Genomic DNA, 21,054 nt, shown 5'->3' on the forward strand with positions numbered 1-21,054 from the left:
TCCCTGAGGGAAGAGCAAAAAGAAAAACTACAGATCCTAATATTAGAGAATTTAAATGAAGCCTTACCTTTCAGTTCCAGGGTGGAATTCAGACAGTAAAGATGGTCTCCTCCGACCCTGTGGATCTTGCATGTGAGTCCGGTAGTCTGGGACGGTGAAATCCTGAAGCCAAGAGGCACACAAGACGAACAAATGTATAATGCAATCTGATCAAGGTCACAACAGTATGAAACGGGGGTTGGGGGTTTGGGTGCAAAGCAATGGATAGTGCCAGTTAAGAAAATAAATGAATGAATTAATTAATTCTACTAACTGTAACAAAACATTTTGCAACTAGATTATGCTTCCAGAGAGACAAAGACCTGTCTACACTGAGCCACACGACCTTCTTATGGAACAGATACGCTTCCATTTTAATCAATACAGCAGTCTACACTAGTGCGTTATTCACACTTTGGATGCAAAACTGTGACCTGAAGCAACATTTTTGGCGATAAACAGTTTCCCCTCTTTTTTCCCACTGAATATGTATTGGTCTGTGAGCTCTGTTAACCGCAGAGCATCATGGTGGCCTCAGGGTTTAAGGCACTCAACATTCAATTGCAATTCAAGTTTGGCTGGGGACCTTTGTTTCATGTCAACCCCCTCACCCTGCTCATTTCCTGTAAGCTCTCTGCTGCACTCAATCTAATAAAGGCAAAGTTCCTAAATGAACTCTATGGACATTTTTAGCACTGAACAACTGCAGCTCTCAGTACAAGACATCGACACAATGCCAGCATTTGGAGGTCTAACTGATAAATATAAAAAACAAATTAACAATACTTATCCTGCCAGCTAAAATAACATGTTTCATATTATTTATTATCAGTACCGGTGGAGCTGCCCATGTAGCTTAGAATAACAACAGAATACCAGAAAGATAAATAATAATAATAATAATAATAGTGAATACTACTGTGAAACTAGGGCTGCCCCGAAAATGGGGCATGACTTCGACCCCGTTTCAAACGTCACTTCAGTCAGAGCACAGTGATATTACTGAGGTCAGTACCACTGCTCCCGTTTGATCTTGCAAACTAAAATTAATTATTACAAAATAATTAGATTCATTATATTATTAACTATCATTAAAACCTTTAACACTTTTATCAAAAAGCTATTAGGTAAAGACCATATGAATGCTATCCGCCCAGTTTGACCAAACAAACCTGAACAAGCAAATGCAGTTACAGGAAACATTTCATAACATCAGATTTAAGCAAACAATCCAAATGCCCAGAAATGTACCACTGACAGTTTTCTGTGGAAGTAAGCTTCTAAGAAGTCTGCCATCCAAAATGGCTAACAAACATTATCCAATATTGACTACAGTCAAATGGAAATGCTATTGAGACCGTAAACTCCTGTTTACTAGGGATGCAACAATACAGTTAGCCCATTGTTCAATACCTACCTCGGTTCTTGGGTTACGGTTTCTGTACACATTTTGTGTGTAAGGATAAGTAATTGCTGTTTATATATCCCAAAATTATTTATTTAACATTCAGAAAAATTCAAGGTTATTGATTAATAAAATAAATAAAAAGTATGTTAAAAATATATAAATAAATAAGTCTTATGCTTGGCCTCTCCAACTTCCACTCAGTCACTGCATTGGTCAGTTTCTCTGCGCTTGTATGGCTTTCATGCAGGGGACAGGTTTGGAGTACTGCTCTTCATCTCCCACTCCGACATATAGCGGACCGTCACAGTGAGATAACTCTCTGTTGCCCGAGAGATCAACTATCCATGGTCAGTGCTCGGCTCTGTGCTTTGACCACTTCCACTTCAATGCCTTTCTGTTGTTTTATAGAAGTCAGGAATGACTTTAGTGCTGGAAAATGTGCGAGATGGAAGTGAAGCGTGGATTGAGCGTTTTGATTAGGTGACGGAAGCCCGCATCTCTAACTACGGAAAAGGGCTGCAAATATTTTGCAATAAACATCCCACTGCACATAGCAATTTGATATTTACTCGGTACAGAGGCGTTTCCATGGAACATGGAAACATGACATTTTATTACAAAACTGAATAAAATTCACAAAAGCATATTAAACCGTGGCATCCCTAATGTTTACAATGTTTACTGAGATAATATATCAATAGAGAAGTAGGGTCATTTTCTCATAGACTTCTATGCAATCAGACTTCTTGTTGCCCCCTGATGGCCAGTCCAGAAAATGTAAGTTTAAGGCACTTCAGCGTTAGCTTCACTATTCAGAACCAGGGTTGGCCTCCTGGCAGATGTTGATGTAGTGAAGATATTGTTGCTGCTACAGTTGAGTTTGGGCTTAACCTGGTACAAATAAGCCGCGACAAGGTCAGTTGACACATGTTATCTTCAGATTTACCACCAACACAGATTGGTGCAAGATGCAGGCCTTGCTTGACAAATATCTCTGAATTTCTGTACAAATACAACTACACCCTAGTTATTCCTATTAGCTTTCAATTGTCCTTGTTTCTTTGTTTCACTGTAACAAACTCTTCATCCAAGCAATCCTCAGTAATGCTCAGGGCAGACCTGAATTTTGAGTCTGAAACCAACCCATCAAGGTCAATGCTGAGCTTGAGTACAAATACAATCCCATACTACTAAATATCAGTATGGGAGGACACAACAATCACAATGTATTACCTTGAATTAGTGGTTTGGAAAAATTGAGTTTTGAGACATACAATACTGCAAATGCATCATTGAATTGTATTTAGTATTGTATTTAGTAACTGTGTGTAAAATCTAAATGGTTATAAAAGTTTTGATGCCTTCTATTCTCAAGTCAAACCCTGCAATTAATAGGAGAAAAAATGTAATTCAGATCAAAGATGAAGCCGTTTGCCACGACTTTCACTGTAAACCACTTTGTAACTTTAAGAAAATGTCTTTATTTTGTATTGTGATTAGTGGGTTTAAATATTAACCTCCAAATGCCTGAGAGTCAAGTCAGTCAAGTCAACATGTGAAAGCCACAGCGTGGAGTGTGAAAGCCCAGTTATGACAAAGAAAAACACAACTGTTACCTCAAATACAACAATGCCAAAGGAAAATGTTACCTGTTGGTGGCGTGAGCCGCTGAAAGTGTACTGGACCGAATGTGGTGGGTACCGGCTCTGCTCACTGCTGAAGCTCCCCTGAGTGGGGGGGTAGCCCGAGCTACTGGACATCCTGACTCAGTGCTAGCTGACTGCTGCTACTTCAGAGGTTTCGCTAGACCATGGTTGGAGACACGAACCACCTGTACCAAGAGAGAAGTCACATTTTAGACATTGAGTTGAACATATCGAAGCACATATATAATTTTCTGCATGAGGAACAATCTAAGAAAAGGAATATGCCAATTTACAATCATACTATGTTTTATAACATTATTATTTTTAAATATTACATAGTAGTGTTTAAAAAAATGCAGCATTTTAAAATGCATGGTGTTGTTCCAGCATCAGACGAAGAATGCAGAACTGGAGATGAGCCATCATGTGAGGTCTATTTATGCATAGATTGTGCTATCAAGTTAGTATGCACTACATAAATACTACACAACAAGAGGGAGAGTATCACTTTTCTAAAATGGTTTTGTTTCCATGCAGGTGAGTATTGGCCTGAAGCACTGCCCCTGCTGATACAACCTCTTGTTGCCAGTGTAGGTAATACGTTAGAATCCAATCCAAAATACACCACACTCTTACTTTAGGAGCGGAAACCAAGTCTTTAAAACCAAGAGTGCGAGGATGATCTTGGAACAACTGGTACATAAAAAAACGTTTGGCTGTGAAGCTGCAGCTCTGGAGAACACCAATTCAGTATTTCTGTGGGTGGAAAGAACAGGCGCCTGTTTTTCCAAAATGGATAACAGAGTTAACTTGATTTGCCTGATGAATTTGTTATCAGTCTGGATTCTTTTTTTGTTTTGTCTGAAATATAATATTTTTTCAAAAAAGTGCAGGATTTAAATTCCCTTCATTCGTCAAAACATTCAAAGCTTCCCCTTAAGTCAGTAGTTTGAGTGGTCTCGCCCTTATCGTGCCTTAATCATGCCAAGAACGCCACACGTGGGTGTTGTTGGAAAAATAAACTTGTTGACAATGAACTCTGTGCAGACTTCAGTCTCAACAGATATGTTCACTAGCAACATAACAGCAAAATCATTGCCAGTAGGCATTTTGCAGATATATTGAAATAATCCCTATATGTTAAACAAAAAATGTAGATTGCATTATGAATTTACTCAAAATATTTGCAATTGAATGCAATTCTTATGGAAAAAAAGAAGTTTTGTACTGTAAAATGTACATTAGGCTTATGATCATCATTCATTGGTATTTGGAAGGTACAGTTATAATTATATAGTTAACAATATGCGTGATTAATGTGTGATTAAAAAATACAATACAATCAAATAAAATGGATATAATAAAATCCAACTAATCCAAATGTAATCTAAGGATATATAATCCGATGCTCAAATATAGACATAATTTAACCTACTATGCTTGAACAATATTCATTCCACATTCAAATAAAGTTAGCTTAATCATAATGAGGAATACAACGTCCACAACCTATTAGATTCTACATGTAAATTATTAATAATCAACTATTTATTCTAAATTTCAAAACATTTTGGATCCAAAACAAAATAATATGTTTGTATGTATATTTATATAGTTAAATCAGACAGACTTCTTTTATTATCAAGTCCTCATGCAATTGCACCTCTTGCACAAAAAATCTGTTGTTAATTAAAGGGATTGGCAGGGTGTGTCATTTCATAGTTAAAATATTTTTTAGAGGAAAATTCCTCCGATTCTAATTAACTTCTGCTGTGACATTAAGGTGCAGTCTCATCTTACATTTCATGCCAACCAATCATAAGTAAGGTTTCAACTTTTCAATCATATTTCCAGTAGGCTACTTTTGAATAACATCATGGTTATGTAATATAATTCCATCCAAGATTATCAATCCTCCATTGCATTTAAACTGACATGTTAGTTGAATCAAAATTATCAAGATGGTTTTAGCTGTTTGAAGTCATGTTAAAGTCATGGAGATTAGGAGTGAGTTTGAATTTAGGGTTATATTCACAGGCAACAAATAAACGGAACCAAACACACAGGAAGGTTTCTGCGTCACTGGATTGTTTTGGCTCTTTTATCCTTCTTCACAGGGATCCAACATATGATTCTGCGTGCTGCTGGCTTGAGCACATTCACAGGTCTGCGAGATTTACAGCATGGTCACCATGTCAAGACATTATGATGCTAATGTCAGGGATGGAAAAGCTACAACCATTGCCACCATCACCAGAGTGGGAAGCTGTTATTTTATTTAAATCCGCAGGCCACATCGTTTGGTGGGTCCCATAATTCGAGATCCACTTTCACAGTTAAAGAAAGTATACTAAAAATATCATCAGTGTCTTGACACAGTGACCAGACCAGACAAATCATGAATCCGGCTCTTAAATGTATCCGAGGAAAATTTTTCAGCAGCACCTTTTGGCTTTGAGCCAAATTAACAAATTCTCTCAAAGCATATTGTCAAAAGAGGCAGACATACATGTTAGGAGCCATTGAAACAACAACAAAAAGAGCACCCAGCAGCACCACAGCTACCCACAATATGACAACCACCAACCATGTTTTATGTGTTATTTTATTTTCCTGTTTTGTTTTTAAACTTGATTTGATTTACTCCTACATAGTTGTCTCCCGTCTGATTCAAGGCATTAATAAAATAAAAATGATAATTGGCCAATCCTCTGAAAATCTAACATTGCTGAACGCAATAAAATGCATTCTTGAAATAAGGAACTTGTATTGTACTATGAGCTGATGACCAAATATTTCCCAGTATGGCTGACAATTAATGAAACAGGAAACCAAAAAATAGTTGCACTGCTGCAGTTGGGGAGGATTTTGAAATATAAGTTAAGTATTACTGCTTTAATAGAATAGATTATTTGTTCCAGAGTTCCCAGTTAAAATATGAAAAGAAAACAAAAAACAGGCCTCCTGTGTTGAAACCTGCCTGTCACAGCATCCTTCCTGTTTAGCAAGACATGATCCCTGATTCTTTATATCTTACAAAGCAACTGACTGAGCAGAATAATATTAATATACTTACCAGCAGAATCAGCTGTTGCAGCAAAGGTTAGTGACCTGACTATCTACAACCTGTTTCTCAATTTCCCCTGCTTTTGTCATAAATAAATCCATGATCACTGAATCAATGAATGGACCTTTACAAAATACAGTTGACGATGCATCCCTGTCTCATCTCTATTGACAAACACAATGATGTAATGTTACATAAAAAACAAATTGTGGCTACAGTGCATTGGTTCCTGTGTGTTCCCCTGTCTCTGTCATTTCAATTTCAACTGTTTTTTGATTGAATTGTCCCGAAGTGGTTCAAGGCATTTTGAGAGTAGATGCATTTGGTCTCGGGTATTAAAAATACTCACGATTAGTGAGCTTTTTGTTTCACAGTGAAGTTCATTTTAGAAAGCATTTGCGATGCTCTCTGATGTTTTCCATGCAAACCTTGCAGCCACGGTGAACTGCGTGGCCTCATACACAGTCCAGCAGTGAGAAATACTGCTGCTGTGTGTTGTTATTATTGTCTTTTAAGACCACACTGTCACATAAACGCAACTGGATTTGTTTCTTATCTTGGGGGACGGGTCTCTTTCCACAACATGGAGCTTTTTCCGGAAATGCACTAAAACACGCACAATAATAACCGTCAGCATCAAAGTGTATGCTACTGTAACACTTCAGGGTAGTAACACAACGGCTGAGATGATGTTGTTGTTGTCGCTAGCTAGCTAACTTAGCCTGTATTTCACCTTTGAATTCTCAACCACGTCGCCATCTTGCAAGGCAGATTTTCGTCGTAGACCGGGGGCGCTTAAATTGCGTGCTAATTAGACATGTTGCTTTGCTGCGTATTATGGGTTTGCACTCACCTCATATTTAGAAATTATACCGATGGGAGAGTAAAGTATCCCAGGGCAGAAATATGTGTCAATTGTTGATTGTAAATCCGCGGGTTGTGAGCAGTGGACGACTGGGCAGACTGAAGGCTGCGCCGCATTTGTCGGTCGACGTCCTGAAAGGGTAAAATAAAATGTCCCTAGCGGGGGATTTCACAGGGTGCTGGCGATCCTGAACAAATGTATTTGCACAATTACTACTATAATATACATATTTAGAAAGTAAGGGGACTGTTCGATCACCCCTTTCATAAATACTTCATTATTTATATATTTTATTTTTATACAGCTGTAAGGATAATGCGGTGTGACTGCTAAACCTTCCCCTCAAACACGGTAACGTTCCTGGAGTTCGTAATTTTTACTTTTGAAAAACACATATTTCGTTTGATTTATATGAGCTTCTTCTGCACTGTCCAAGTTATTTAAGTCATATACGCCAGAATAAATATTTGGTTTTATATTACTTTATTCGTTCTCCTAAGAAGTTGATTTAAACCCAAATTCACTGAGACAGTGACTCCAAGCGAGTAAAACACACTGTATTGTGACTTAAAGTGGGCAGTTACTGCCTGGTTTGACTCATTTATAATACTTACTGATTGCATGCTGTAAAGACGGGCTAACGCTATATATATCAGGACAACCTGCACACATGTTTGGGGTTTTCTACACGTGGAACCATTTGCTTGTTAGACTTTTGTCTTCACACGGATTGTTTACGATAACGGTCAAAAATAATGAGCGTTTACCTCCTTGTCTTCGTAGTTTTATCCTATCTGGTTTGGATAAAATGCATTTACTATCGACATCGGCGAACTTTGGTGATGTCGTTGAAACATTTAATGAATGTTTTTACAAGCAGAGAAACAAACGGCGCCGATGATGTCAAAGCTCTGATCGTAACTGCGCATCCGGACGATGAATGTATGTTCTTCGCACCAACGATTTTACGACTCGTTGAATTAAATGCCAGCGTTCACTTGCTGTGTTTATCTGAAGGTACGGTGACAGCACACTATTGTTTGCACAAATTAAAGTTAATAAGTTCGTCGTAAAGTTTTACGTAAATAAGTATCGGACATGTAGCTTGCTGCTAACCAATGTTAGCTAGTTTTGATTAACATGAATGAAAATCCCACAACACGAGTTACAGCCAGCAGCCACTAGCTTCCCGAGGAAATACCTAACAAATAATGGTGTCCAATCCATCAAAACACAAATAAACAAGGGCTTCCGGGGTGAACAAAAGGCTGATCTTGCTTCATGAAAAACATTTGAAGTACTTTAAAGTTACTTTAGAATTAAAAGGAGTGCAGTAGGCCTATGAGTAAAACTATATGAATAACACATGGGCAGCACTGCATTTCATTTAGATCCAACTAAACATATGTGAAGTTGGATTTGAGCTATGTTTTAATGTTAAGGACCATTAAAACATATCTAAAGAACACTTGATATTTCAAAAATAATTATTTCACTTTCTTAGACTGTCTTTTCATTACCATACATTTATAGCTTAATTTGTCTTCCCAAATATTGTACAGGAAACTTCTACAGTCAAGGAGCTGAGCGTAAACAAGAACTTCTCAACAGCTGTGCCGTGTTGGGGATCCCAGACTCCAGAATCACCATAGTAGACCATAAGTAAGCAACCGTCTGCACCAAACACACAACATACAAATTACAAAATGTTTAGTCTTATGTCTTTAATTTTGAAATCATGAGTTTGTGTCGGCTTGTGAGAATGTTGAACATTCAGGTTTGTGTGTGTTAACCTGTACATGTCCATTGTTGATTCTCAATGTGATTTAAAACTGAGGCTCATTGTTAGCTAGAAAAGAATCAAACGTATTTATGCTGTCCTCAGTTCAGGAGTCAAGTCTGTCTATCAACCTCTGACAAGTATAGGAAACATGTTTTGAAATTAGAATTAAAGGAAACTGTTTTTGTTTACTAACCTTTTTCACAAATGTATAAAAAAGAGCAGTTTGACTCATAGATTATTCAATGTCAATGGTCTCCATGGGGAAACTTGGTATGTTTGGATGAATAAATGGCTGATTAACATTATTTTTTGCGGGAGGTTTTCACTACAAAATTAAATATGTTGGTACCAAAATTCAGACCCTTATTTTTTGGGTCATGTTTGCATTACATACTAAAGTGCTTCTTGCATTGGCTCTCCTGAGTATATCTGCTTCTCAGCTTTAGAGGCTGAAATGTAGGCAGCCACTCTGTGTCTGTGGTGCAAACATGCTGCTTAGTGGTAAGAAAATTGTTGCACATTAAAAATTCTTAAATCTTAGAGTAAAATACAATCAAATGCATGATGAGGATTTTTGACAGCAAATTCAAATATATCACACTGAACACCATGGAATGCCATAATGGATGTATAGAAACCACTATGGTCCTTTCGGTAAATGCCTCCAAGTTAAAACAGACTTCACTCATAACCATCTCATTTCCAATTTAATGATTAGGAGCATTTTGAGTGCCTCCCTACATGGTGACGCCTGAGCCGGGGGCTCGTAGCTAACAGCTCTAACAGTACAAATTACAGCAAACTTGCAGCTAACAATGTTAACCTGAGTGGGAACAGGAGGGTGGGTGCTCTGCTGTCTTCGGGACAGCGTTGTAAGTTGTCACCACATATGAGATCAAGGCAGCTGTGAGCTAGCCGGTGGGGCATGCTCACATGCCCAAACATGCAATCAAAGCACGCATGGCCAGCCCGGTTATGTCCACAAAGAAAACAACCCATACAGAAGGGAAGCAACTTCATTCTCTGCTCAGGTAGACATTACTCCACTATATCTGTACATAGCAAATAGTGGGTTTATGCTATGTTAATGTTGTGACTCTTGTATATTGCTTCTTTAGAGCTGTGAGCGGAAGTGGACAGAACTTTCAACCGTGGTGTTGGCCAAATTCTTGGGGAACTAGCTCTTCTTCTGTTTTCTTCTGTGTTTTGCTGTTGATGCAGCTGTAAGACTTTCAGTCTCCTGGCTCTGGCTATTGGCAAGGTCAAGTTACAGAGAAAGTATGGTGAAAGGTGGAAAAAATAAGCTGGGATCAACCCTGCAGCTTTCCTTGAAAATGTTTTGAGTTTCTAAGAACTTGAGGGCTGCCTACATGTGAGTCTCTACATGTTGGCTCACTAGGAGAGCTGTATGAACTCTGGCACTAACCTGGAACTCACAGTAATAAGCTGGCAGCCTGCCCAGGTTGTCTGCCCCAGAGAACATTGTTGCTGTGTGTGTGTGTGTGTGTGTGTGTGTGTGTGTGTGTGTGTGTGTGTGTGTGTGTGTGTGTGTGTGTGTGTGTGTGTGTGTGTGTGTGTGTGTGTGTGTGTGTGTGTGTGTGTGTGTGTGTGTGTGTGAGACTTCACAGTTTTATCATCTTGTGCACACAGACTATAGCTGAACTTTGATCTTAGTGCTGTCTGCACTTCTGCTGAACTGGAGTGTAGCCCATTTTCCCTTTCTGTGTATTCTGTTGTTTGCCCAAAACACACACCTAATCAGCACTTTGAGAGCCTCAGCCCCACTTACTCACAACCAAGCACTCTCTCTCTCCTTCTCCCTCTCTTACTGCTCTCCTCCTCCTCCGCCTGTCCATGTCTGCTGAAGCCAACTGCCAAGGACTGTGGGATACATGTTGGCAGTGCTAATGTAGGTCATTCCAAACTGGTTTTCCTCTTTGTGTGTCTTACATGACTAGCCCCATTTTGGCGTGGCTCTTTACATTATCTGCCCAAGTATGTGCAGATATACATGCATCCTTGACATGACATTTTTATTGTGCTCAAAGAAATGATGCAGCACAAAAGTTGGATGTTTCATGTTTACACCTCAAATAGAATAGAAGTTAACTCATTGCAATGGTTGTAGTAGTGATCTCCAGACTGATCTGTTTAGCAGTGAAATCATCAAAGATAATGTCAGGCCTAAAACAAGCACAGTAGCTATGGAAATGAGCACCTTTGCTCAACAGGTAAGTTATTTCACGTGACACTATCAGAGGACAAAACTTAGAGCAGATCTTCAGAGTTTATGCCAAGCTGAGCATCAATTCTTTATTTAACACAAGCCATGAAGTGCGCTGTACCTTGGAAATTTGGACTTGACGCTTGTCATCATCTAATAAATTGGATTTCAGTTCAGTTGTTTGCTTAGTTGTTTACCAAAAAAAAATCATCTTAATGAGACTTGGAATGACATTTCAAATCCTTTCTTGGCCACATTTTTATATGAAACTAATTGTGATGCAGTACATCTTCTTATAGAAGTATAACTTGTGGAGTTTTTGACCTTGAGGAACCTTTTCTATCAATGGGTCCCTGTTTCGTCTTGTGCACAAGGACACACGTGACGCAACACACATTCCTGCCAATATGGGCATATCGCATTATTTCAATGATCCAAGGCAAGATATGCAGCAGTGTGCCACTAAAGGCAGAGGAGAAGAAGACTGTTGTCAAGTAAAATGGATGTAAACGAGCTGGATTTAAAATGCTAAAAGCACATTATTTGGCATTGTCGTAACACCAGTAGTGTGACTTAAAAATCATTCAGTGAAACTGTTTTATAAATGAAGAAAATGAAGATAGTTGTCAGTACCAGACGCATAACAACTTCATATCTAATGTCCAGCACGCAGTGAGGGTTATGTTTCATAATGACAGATCTGGAGGGGACTTGCTCACTTACAGCTATAGCCTATGGAATAACAGGAATAACATGTGAATTCTGTTTTAAAATAGGATTTTCCCTTTAATGCTCACTCAATAGGACAGCTGTGTGGACAGTATCTGGGGCCCCAGTGCATGTTGGGGCCTTTGTGATCAAGCTCGATCTGAGCACGCTCTGCTGCCTCTCCACTTGCACTGGCTTGACCTCTGTCTGCTCCCTGGACTCCATTATTGCCGCTCACTGCACAAATCCAACCATGCCACTTATTCATTACATTATCAATCAAACTAAACTGACACAACTTTCTCTCATTTCTTTCAAACTTTAATCGTTTAACTTGTGATAACATACTTGACTTTATGTCGAAGAAAATGACAAATCACAAACTGAAAAACTTTGTTTTTGATTGGATTTGTTTAATTCTCTGTAGGGATGGAAACAAAGAGCTCAGCACTAGTTTCTGGAGAAGAAAGCCGTATTCGCTGCAGTAACACCGTATCCCCACACAGGGTTTAAATATACATTGATCCGTGGTAAAAATAGCCCGAGCTATTTTATAAGCACATGGTGGGGTGGTGAGATGTTCCAGCCTTGCCACTGACCTCTGGCTGTGCTTTTATCATTTGTCACACTCTGGCCTCTGCATAGTCAAACAGTTGCTTTTCCCTTTTACCGAAACCTGCAGCAAACATCATTATGTCACAATAGATTGCTCTTTCCCCGTACAGCTTCCTTTGAAAACAAACCCAAAAGCATTATATGCATAGTTTACGACATTATTTCCACGGTTATTTTCATGACAGTTTTATAACCTTGGCATGAGTGAATGTTAAAAAAAACCTGCAAACACAAATGTCTCTGGATCATTGTGAAATGCGTGTGTGTCGTTACTATAGTTGTTACAGCCTTATAACAGTGTGATATTGTGGGTGTACTGTCGGTTTCTAGTGGCATCTCAGCTGGTCCAAGCAGGACATCTAATCTGACTGTGTGGACAGAAGTCTGGCAGTGTCACAGGCCTGTGGTCCATGTGACCAGACTAAACAAGCCCTCTCTAACACACACACACACACACACACACACACACACACACAAATACATGCGCACACTGAATCTCCTTACTAGGCCATAGTTCAACAACTGCATACAGATGCCTGCAAGCAATTAAACATCCACATGCAAAGCTGCAAAGGGGGAGCTGGGGAGGTTACTTTAGGACATTTTGCATTGTTGCCATGGCGAAGTTGACACTCTGCCTGTATCCTGCTTGAGAAAGGTCAGATGTCTTGTATCTTTTGTTCATTTTTCTTTTTCTTTTCTCTCTCCCTCCGGGCTGCCTTGTGCTTAGCAGTGGTTGTTGTTAAACCGAGAGTTAAAATGGCCAAAATAACACATGAATAAAAAAAGGCACAGTGCTAGATTGTAGCCAAGCTCAGTATGATATTTAGATGTTATATCCCTGGACTTTTGCCAAATTCACAAAAAGTCTCCTCTTTTTTTTTATTCAGACCAAAGCAGTTAAGAATTAGGACATAAACCCTGTGTTTTTTATATTTATTTAGGCAGCATTTAACATTGGTTCAGATGAGAATACATTTGCTATCACACACACACACAATCCTTGATCCAGGCTCTATATGTATCAGAGTGTCACAGCGGTGCATTCAGTTGATGACGGAGCGTTTTAAACTATCTCTGAACCCCAGACCCTCCACCCCTCCTCCCTGTGACATAGCCGACCCCCACCGCCCCTCACACCAAAGCCTGACCCTCGCATCACCGGCAGCCAATAGATTTGTGGCCTAATCCATCACTTCCCTCTACCAGCTCAACTGTCCTGGCTCATTGTTGGCAACGGAGGGGAGGTGAACAATTGTTGACTCACCCCAACAGCTACCCCCCCACTTAATGCACTTGTGTACACAAGCATGCACTGTCACGCCACCTGTGTGCTCCCCCGGGTGTACAACAACACACCACGTCATGTCAAACAAGACCCCAGTAGTTTAGTATTTCAAGCTGTCGTGCAGTCACGTCAGTGTCCGTAGGCGGTTGTGTTTCTGATCAACATAAATCATAACTGGTAAACAAACTCCACTTCAAATGCATCCCATATGAGTGGTTTTTTTTGGTTTTCTTCCATGTGAACAGAGTTGGCGCAGGTTTTTTCAGCATTTCTTTGTGGCCGGTTTCTTGTTGAGTTCAAGGGGGGGCTTTGAACAGTGTCTTAACCAAGAAGTAAATCTGTTATTGTTGCTGCCAAAAAAGGAGTCATATGCATGTTTAATAGGCCAAGAGCATGAGCTGGCCAAGTGTGATGTTTGATGTGTATTTTCTGCGTCTCCAGGCTCAGATGAACATAATGCTAAGGGCCGCCTGACCCTTAACCCCCCAAGGCTTCCCAGCACTCCCCTGTGTTTGCATTCCATAACAGCCCTTTTTCAAATGCTGGGTTGAATCTGTTTTGTAGAAATCTGGTGCTCGGAAAGGAATAGGACAACTCAGCTGAAGAAACATGTGGTGTAGAGCTGACTTTACAGTGAGGTTACGATGCAAACACAATACACGGTTGTAATATTGCTGTAGCTTGGTGGATAACCCGCCTTCCCTTTTGTACCCTCTAGAAACCTTCCAGACGATCCCAACGCACAGTGGAGCGTCTCCCTGGTCTCTTCTGTAATCGTGAGGCACATCAGAGCTCACTCCTTCAACCTGGTATGCTCTGTCGTTCTGTCATTTCCTGTTTGACGGAAACACACAATTTCTCTGACATTCCACGTAAAAAAAATCCATGCATTGTTTTGTTGTGCTTTCACATTTTGGCACCACATCTCTCTGGCTCATTATCTCTTTAAGTTTCACTGTGGTCTGCATAATAATCCGTTTTTTTTGGGGGGGGGTTTCCAACTGTATTTTGAACCTCACTAAAAAACGAGGGGAAACGGCCTCCGCTGCATGCAAGATTTCCGTGTTTACACAGAGATTGTTATCTGCCCCGGTGCAGTTCCGCGCTATTAGCTAATGGGAATGTGTGTAATTTAGCATCAAAGAAATCTCATCCAGTCTGTCTCAACAAATGGCAAGAATAGACAAACAGAAAGTTCAGAAACTTTCGGCAAAACAACCCACGCTTTCAGTCCTTTGAGGAAGATGAAAAATGCTCTTTCACTGAATAACTTGCCCTTCCCTTGCTTCACCACATACAAGCCAGCAAGAATGAAGAGAAAGTTAACTAGTTACCTATAACTGGTAGCTTAAAGTGACGCTTGATTGCAATGACAAGGTCACGGTAGAATAAGCCTGAGCATAGCAAATGTCAAGTCAAGCACTTTTCCTTCCCCTTTGACCTGATTTTTATTTTTATTTTTTTTCAGTTGCTTCCTCTGGTGTGCAAGAATGCACACAGAAAAATGCTTTTAAATATCAGTTGTCAGCTGCCAAGCAGCTCCAGTCAGACGCAGAAACCTAAGAAAAATCTTTTGCCTCTTTTAATTTACTTTCAGACACCCGGCTGCCAGCTTTTCACTCACACAATGAGACATTCTGTTGTTTCAGGTGCTGACCTTCGATGGAAGCGGAGTGAGCGGCCATGCCAATCACACAGCCATCCATAAAGCTGTCAGGTACTGACTGAACTTTAAGGCTTTGCCATCAGAAATAAAAAAGAAGTTAAAGATGCCATCCTCAGGAATATGGTGGGGCTTACACGTGCACACAGAAACCAGCCCACTCCACAATTAGAAAACACTGTCCAGGAACATTCAGACCCACATCAACATCCATCTCTCCAAATGTTTCCCCACAAAGACACACACACACACACACACACACAGCATGTTTTTTAGGATCGGTCTGTTACATAGCTGAGAGGTCATCCAAACAGAGTCCTCAGAGGCACTGGGCTTTGCTCCCAGAGAGCAGCAGTAAATCCTGTCCCTGAAGTGGTGAGGTGGGAGGGCAGCTCTGGTTTGGAGAGGCCAACTAAGCAAGTTGCATCAGACTGTTGGTTTGAAAAGCAGAGAGAAAGAAAGAAAAAACTGTTTTGCACTATGAAGTCGACTTCGCTGTCCCCACATCACACCGATGCCTTAATTGTGAACCGACACAGATCATGGTCTTTTCCCTCGTTGAGCCTGCACGGCCCTCTGTCAGTCTGCGGAGCCCATCTGTTGATAAGATATGAGCTTTCTAAGTCACATCTCATGATCCCCATTAGGCTGGAACCCAGAGGGGCCGTGCAGTAGTTTAGCAGAACTCATTGGTTTGTTGTTGGGTTTTGGTTTGTGTCAACATGTCAACAGCTATTGGATGTGGAAATGCAAGTTTAAAGCAAAACGTGACGGGGCTCCCACCTAGATTTGAAGAGGAGTTACTGTTATAACAGTGGGACATGAAATGGAGAATTATGTTTTTGTCACACTGAAAAAAAACCCTCCATCACTCAACACAACATGACCTGAAACACATGCAATGGTAGATCTTTAGCAGGAGCCCGGCTGTTAACTACGTGGCCTTTTCTGTGGACTTACAGTCGTTGACATCTTACTTTTATTCAGTGGAACCAAAACTCAAATCTCAGGTACATATTGCCAGGTGGAAACATCACACTTTGACAACCACATTTGCCTCTGTGACATATTCAGCCAGTAACATTTTTTCTCTTCTCCCCTTCCAGCCATCTTGCTTGCACGGGACAAGTACCCAATGGTAGGTGTGACAAAGAAAATCCTTCTGTGGTTTTTATTTTGAAAAAAATATGACTTAACTATTGCAGGTTGGATTTACTGGTCACTCTCAGAAAAGTCTGAAATTCTTGAGCAGGGAATTTAATCCCAGATGTTCTAGTGGAAACACTTTCCACTATTTATGTGAAGTATGATGACAATAAGTGCATGAGCCTGTAAAAAAAGCTTTATCAATTATTAAGCTGTAAGTAGTACAGACAAGACAGAAGTCTGCATTTTAAAAAACACTGACTGGATATTTTGTTAATGTACAGCGCCATCTTGTGTTCAAAAGGGTTGCACAAGTCTTGTGTCTCCTCTAAACACTTTGGTCTGCTGGTGGCAGCATGAGGCCAGTCGGATAGGAGAAACAACTGTAATTCAATACTTATGTTTCTTTTTCTCCTCAAACGACATTATGATGGCTTAATTTGCTGATGTTCATAGTTCGTTCTGTGCATCTGCCGTTACGTCTTCATAGTCTATGCATAATCACAATTAGACATTTAATTTCAACCCAGATGGACTGAACGTTTGGTTTCTTCTGAAAGGTCTTGTGACGATGCCCACGGGGTATGTGGAGGGGAAAGTAGGTCAACATGTATCGGCAGGCTGAGAGCACTTTACTTTGCTTGTTAGATAAACACCGAAGCACGCATAAAAGTTTGAGTAGGCCACACGATAAGGAACAAGCATATCAGGTCAGATTTGTTCAGCATATGTGAGATCTTAGTGGTTAAATAGCAGGGAGACTTTATCATCTCAGGCCACAGCAAACACACCCTTTATCCAAGACGTCAGGCTGCCTTGCCCTCTAAGCATGCAGTGAGCACTCTCTAAGGCAGCAGGAGTGTCATTCATCATGCTCACGCATTCACACATCGCCTGTTTGACTGGTCTGACTGTACCCTGGAGTGTAGGTGGGGGAGAATTAGGCCCAACGTGACTGTAATAAGCCTCTTCACCTGGCTGTACTCACTGCTTCTTTACGAGCAGCTTTAAGCCTCTCGTGCCCCATGAACTTGTGCTGCAGAACAAAGGTTGTAGTTGAAAGATTCTGTGCCGTAGTGACGGCCTGCTCTGTGATATAATGTGACGTTTTTGTAGCAGGTTAGCCAGTTTTACCGAGGTTTCCTGACAATGCTAATCTCACATGAGCGCGTCAACTCCCATACAGCAGCACCAGTCGTTCTCATGTTCTTAATTCACACAACCCGGCAAAAGCAAAACACATGCTGCACAGGAGCAGCAGACCAAGCAGAAGCCTTGTATAACGTTGCTATACGTTCCTTGTATAACGTTGCCATACGTTACTGACAGGAAGTCGTTTCACAATTATCACTTTTCATAGAACAACCCGGGGGAATGGCCTAGTCCACGGTCGTTTAACGTTTAACATATTAACAGCTGACTGGGTCTCTGTCTGTCCTCCCAGACTGCTGTTTGCTGTCCCTGGCGACCGTCGGCCTCCTCAGGAAGTACATCTCATTCCTGGAGCTCCCCTTCAGCTGGCTGCTGCCCTCAAGCCTCCGCTGCATTATAGGCTCACAGGGCTACAGGCAGGCCAAAGTAAGTCGAAAACGACAGTTTGTTGGCAAGACGTGTGGACTATTAGAGCGTGCACGTGTTCAGCACGTTTTAACAAGGCCGTGTACCATATAGTACACCATAGAAATACATATATGTGCTGGACAAGCAAGAGTGGAATCAAAGATTGTAAAACTGAGACGCCACAGCGAGTTGAGGAGCTCTCGTCAAGCTGATTGTACGCTGTTGCCCATAAAGTTGGAATATTTTATTTTCAGACACAATCCTCTGTTTATTCCTATTTAAATGCATCAGTGATCACTTTTGACCAGGTGCAATGATTACATTATGTGTCCAATTACCCAGGTGAACTTAATTTATGCATTACATTTGTTTGGTGCTATAAAAGACAAGACATTTGCAAATGATTCCAACTTTATGGCTGACCCCGTTAAAAGAAACAAATGCATGGCAGATTGATTTTGACCACTCTTATGTTTTATACAACCTCAGCCTCTTTTCTTTTCTGATCAGGCCGCCATGTTTTGTCACCGCACTCAACTCCTCTGGTTCCGTCACCTCTACATCACCTTCTCGCGGTACATGTTCATCAACACGTTCCACACGATCCCACAGGGACCAAAGAACCTGAAGATGTATTAAGCGTCTCCCATGCAGGTGCACTGATTGTTACTCTGTTACTGTAGGCGTCCCACCATCGTGGGAGGGAATTTAATTTACGAATGTGATGAGCTGTTTTGCTCGCTGTGACTAAAGATTTCTTCAGCACTGACTAATGTTGCCTGAGTATATTTTTGTCGGCACTTCCCATGAATGAAGCTAACCATAATGTTGAAACAACAATGAAAATGTGTTTATTGTCATTACAATGTATAATACGACACTAGGGTTTGAATGAATTGAGCATCTTTCATCCTATAATGTCAAAGACACTGTACAGTATTTGTTATACGGCCGATTAAAAAGAAAACTTTATACTGGTATCACATTGTGGTTACTCTGTTTGTCTCTCAGCTGTGTGTTTGGACATGTCTCTGATGCTCGTGTGAGCTTGCATGCTTTCTTCCCACTTCTCCCCACAAAACTTCTCCACTGTGACGCTGCAGACAGAACCTGGATCCAGACAGTGTGGAGCAACACCTGGGGGGGGAGAGCAACAGAGTCCGGCATGATTATTATTCACACATGAACCAAGCAGCCCGTTATCTCCAGCACGTTTCACTGACAACTTGGCTCTATAAATATTAGGTTCCAGGGATGGTTTTCTGATCTGTATCTGCTATCACACCTGCAAACTGGTCACCTTTTGGCTACAGTCACCTTTTTTATGTCAACCAGGGTAGTAGAAGTGAATGAAGAGGGTTTTAGTTTTGCATGTTGTCACCTTTTTCACTTCTCCAGAGTTTGTAGGTCTGTGCTATAGATCATTTAAGGTGGAATGGGGCCGTTCATTTATAGTAAACACAGCTTAAGCTTGGAGTAAACACGTCAGGATGAAAGATTACAACACAAGAACGGTGTGAGTGTCTCGTGTTAGCGGTCCTACCATATCCATCGGGGTTGGAGCGTGGCGTGTAGAAACTTTGCACTCCACAGGTTTTACAGAAGGTGTGTTTCGCAACGTGAGTGTTGAACGTGTATGTGGTCAGATGATCTGAGCCCTGGGAAGAAATGGGAGGAAAAACAATTCACCTAAAAATGATCTTCTGACTCACGTGTATAATTGTATGAAATGCTTTGGGTTGGGTTTACCACCTGCAAGAGTGTGAAGTGATTTTTGGGCACAATGAAGTGATGGTTTTGTTTCTTTGTGCAAATGCTACAGCTGGAGAAACAGACAGAAATCATTTCATATTGATTAGCAACAAAACATTGTCTGATATCTCTGGCATGATGAGATGAATCTTGTTTTTCTTTTACCCAAACTTTAAAAAAAAATAATGTATTTATATTATACAATGATGGAACAATAATATTGAATATCCATACTTGCACTCAAAAACATGGAGGTCTGGGGAACTGAAGACTTCAAATCTAACAGCTCCACAGTGGCAGCCGCCTGTGTGTCTCACCAGATCCATTCTGTGGGTACAAAGACAACAACAAACCCTCGTGATGAATCCATATGTTCATATTTGAGTACTCTGATACTCTGAGGAGCCTTACTTCAGTCACGATCTCAAGACGAGAACAGGAATGTATTTACCACGCGCCCTCGGTGGCGTTGGTGACTGGTGACGTGTTTGTTGCGAAACCTGTTGACGTGGAACTGAACGTCCCACCCAAAACAGCTGCGATGACCCTGCTGAGGGAAACACAATGACCCCAATCGAACAGCTGATCACCGATAAGGGTCATTTACAGTCTCAATTTACATTGAAAGCCTCTCCACGTTGGACCCATCCACAGCCATTGACGTGGTAATTTAATATGTCCATGCATTCAGGGTGGGAACCTGTGAGCAAAGCCAACATCAAGTTGCTTGAACCATTTCATATGATAATAGAGTCGGCCTTCACTTAACTCAGCTGGGACTATATCCTGCTTGAAGGATTGTTTTTCCTGGAACACTGTGAGGCAGCCCATAATTATCCGAGCAAGGAGCAGGGCAAAGTACAACAGCAGACTTGCACAAACACATTCCTGAGAGGTTGAACTAGTTCAGCCAGACTTACAGCTCTGTGTTGGAGAGCACTGGCGTGGTGCAGGGGTTGGGTATCATATGACAGGGTGCTGGAGGGGTGGGGAATGCTGTGACCCAAATGCATAAATTAGGACTCTCCCAGCTGTATGACCCAAAATAGGATCCCAGTAGACTACAGACCCCCCCCTCTCAGCATGTGCTCTTTGATTAATTTTGGTTTACAGTGCCGTAGTCGTCTGTATTAATGGTGGGAGCTAAAACTGACTCACATCCCTGGTCAGTATTTTAACTTTTTGATATCTTTCCAAGTGTCCTGTGTCGGTTCCCATAACCAACTTTGGAGACCACCTGACCAAACTGTCAGACGTTAAGTATGCTCAATGAGCTGGGTCACTTTACTC

The 21,054-nt window shown here is 40.9% G+C and overlaps 3 protein-coding genes across 14 annotated transcripts in view; 1 reads left to right on the plus strand and 2 right to left on the minus strand.

Annotated features, from left to right (window-relative positions):
* ncor1 (nuclear receptor corepressor 1) overlaps window positions 1-7,146 on the minus strand; it is a 55,967-nt gene extending 48,821 nt beyond the window's left edge. For all 10 annotated transcript variants that reach the window (XM_084029774.1, XM_084029773.1, XM_084029769.1 and 7 more), the window contains exons 1-3: window positions 7,014-7,146; window positions 3,097-3,278; window positions 68-162 (exon numbers count right to left, since the gene is read on the minus strand). In XM_084029774.1, coding sequence (XP_083885900.1) covers window positions 68-162; window positions 3,097-3,207 — 206 coding nt within the window. In that variant the 5' untranslated portion in view covers window positions 3,208-3,278; window positions 7,014-7,146. The remainder of the gene's footprint in view (window positions 1-67; window positions 163-3,096; window positions 3,279-7,013) is intronic.
* Window positions 7,147-7,748: 602 nt separating this feature from the next.
* Window positions 7,749-18,968, plus strand: pigl (phosphatidylinositol glycan anchor biosynthesis, class L). 3 transcript variants are annotated; one of them, XM_084029611.1, is made up of 8 exons: window positions 7,749-8,042; window positions 8,588-8,687; window positions 10,676-10,717; window positions 14,362-14,452; window positions 15,293-15,360; window positions 16,413-16,444; window positions 17,897-18,030; window positions 18,523-18,968. In XM_084029611.1, exons 1-8 carry the CDS (start codon window positions 7,781-7,783, stop codon window positions 18,649-18,651), a joined length of 858 nt encoding a protein of 285 aa, XP_083885737.1. In that variant the 5' UTR covers window positions 7,749-7,780; the 3' UTR covers window positions 18,652-18,968. The 3 variants fall into 3 exon arrangements, with proteins under 3 accessions (XP_083885737.1, XP_083885738.1, XP_083885739.1); XM_084029612.1 differs by lacking the exon at window positions 10,676-10,717 and having other exon boundaries at window positions 18,523-18,966; XM_084029613.1 differs by lacking the exons at window positions 7,749-8,042; window positions 8,588-8,687; window positions 10,676-10,717 and adding an exon at window positions 9,722-9,839 and having other exon boundaries at window positions 18,523-18,963.
* On the minus strand, window positions 18,841-20,401 carry cenpv (centromere protein V). Its single transcript, XM_084029614.1, has 5 exons — window positions 20,176-20,401; window positions 19,999-20,091; window positions 19,765-19,834; window positions 19,556-19,670; window positions 18,841-19,149 (listed from the first exon to the last, which is right to left on the minus strand). Exons 2-5 carry the CDS (start codon window positions 20,088-20,090, stop codon window positions 19,004-19,006), a joined length of 423 nt encoding a protein of 140 aa, XP_083885740.1. The 5' UTR covers window position 20,091; window positions 20,176-20,401; the 3' UTR covers window positions 18,841-19,003.
* Between the last annotated feature and the right edge of the window lie 653 nt (window positions 20,402-21,054).

This window comes from Eutrigla gurnardus, assembly GCF_963514095.1.
Source record: "Eutrigla gurnardus genome assembly, chromosome: 15".
NCBI classification, from domain to species: Eukaryota; Metazoa; Chordata; class Actinopteri; order Perciformes; family Triglidae; genus Eutrigla; species Eutrigla gurnardus.

Excerpts from the sequence above, each read along its gene's own strand:
- pigl (XM_084029611.1), top strand. The coding sequence starts at position 7,781 with ATGAGCGTTTACCTCCTTGTCTTCGTAGTTTTATCCTATCTGGTTTGG. Across the intron at positions 8,688-10,675 it reads ATCACCATAGTAGACCATAA|CCAACTGCCAAGGACTGTGG; the intron begins GTAAGCAACCGT and ends TGTCTGCTGAAG. Across the intron at positions 18,031-18,522 it reads AGGGCTACAGGCAGGCCAAA|GCCGCCATGTTTTGTCACCG; the intron begins GTAAGTCGAAAA and ends TTTTCTGATCAG.
- cenpv (XM_084029614.1), bottom strand. The coding sequence starts at position 20,090 with ATGGATCTGGTGAGACACACAGGCGGCTGCCACTGTGGAGCTGTTAGA. Across the intron at positions 19,671-19,764 it reads ATCACTTCACACTCTTGCAG|GGCTCAGATCATCTGACCAC; the intron begins GTGGTAAACCCA and ends ATTTCTTCCCAG. Across the intron at positions 19,150-19,555 it reads CTCCAACCCCGATGGATATG|GTGTTGCTCCACACTGTCTG; the intron begins GTAGGACCGCTA and ends CTCCCCCCCCAG.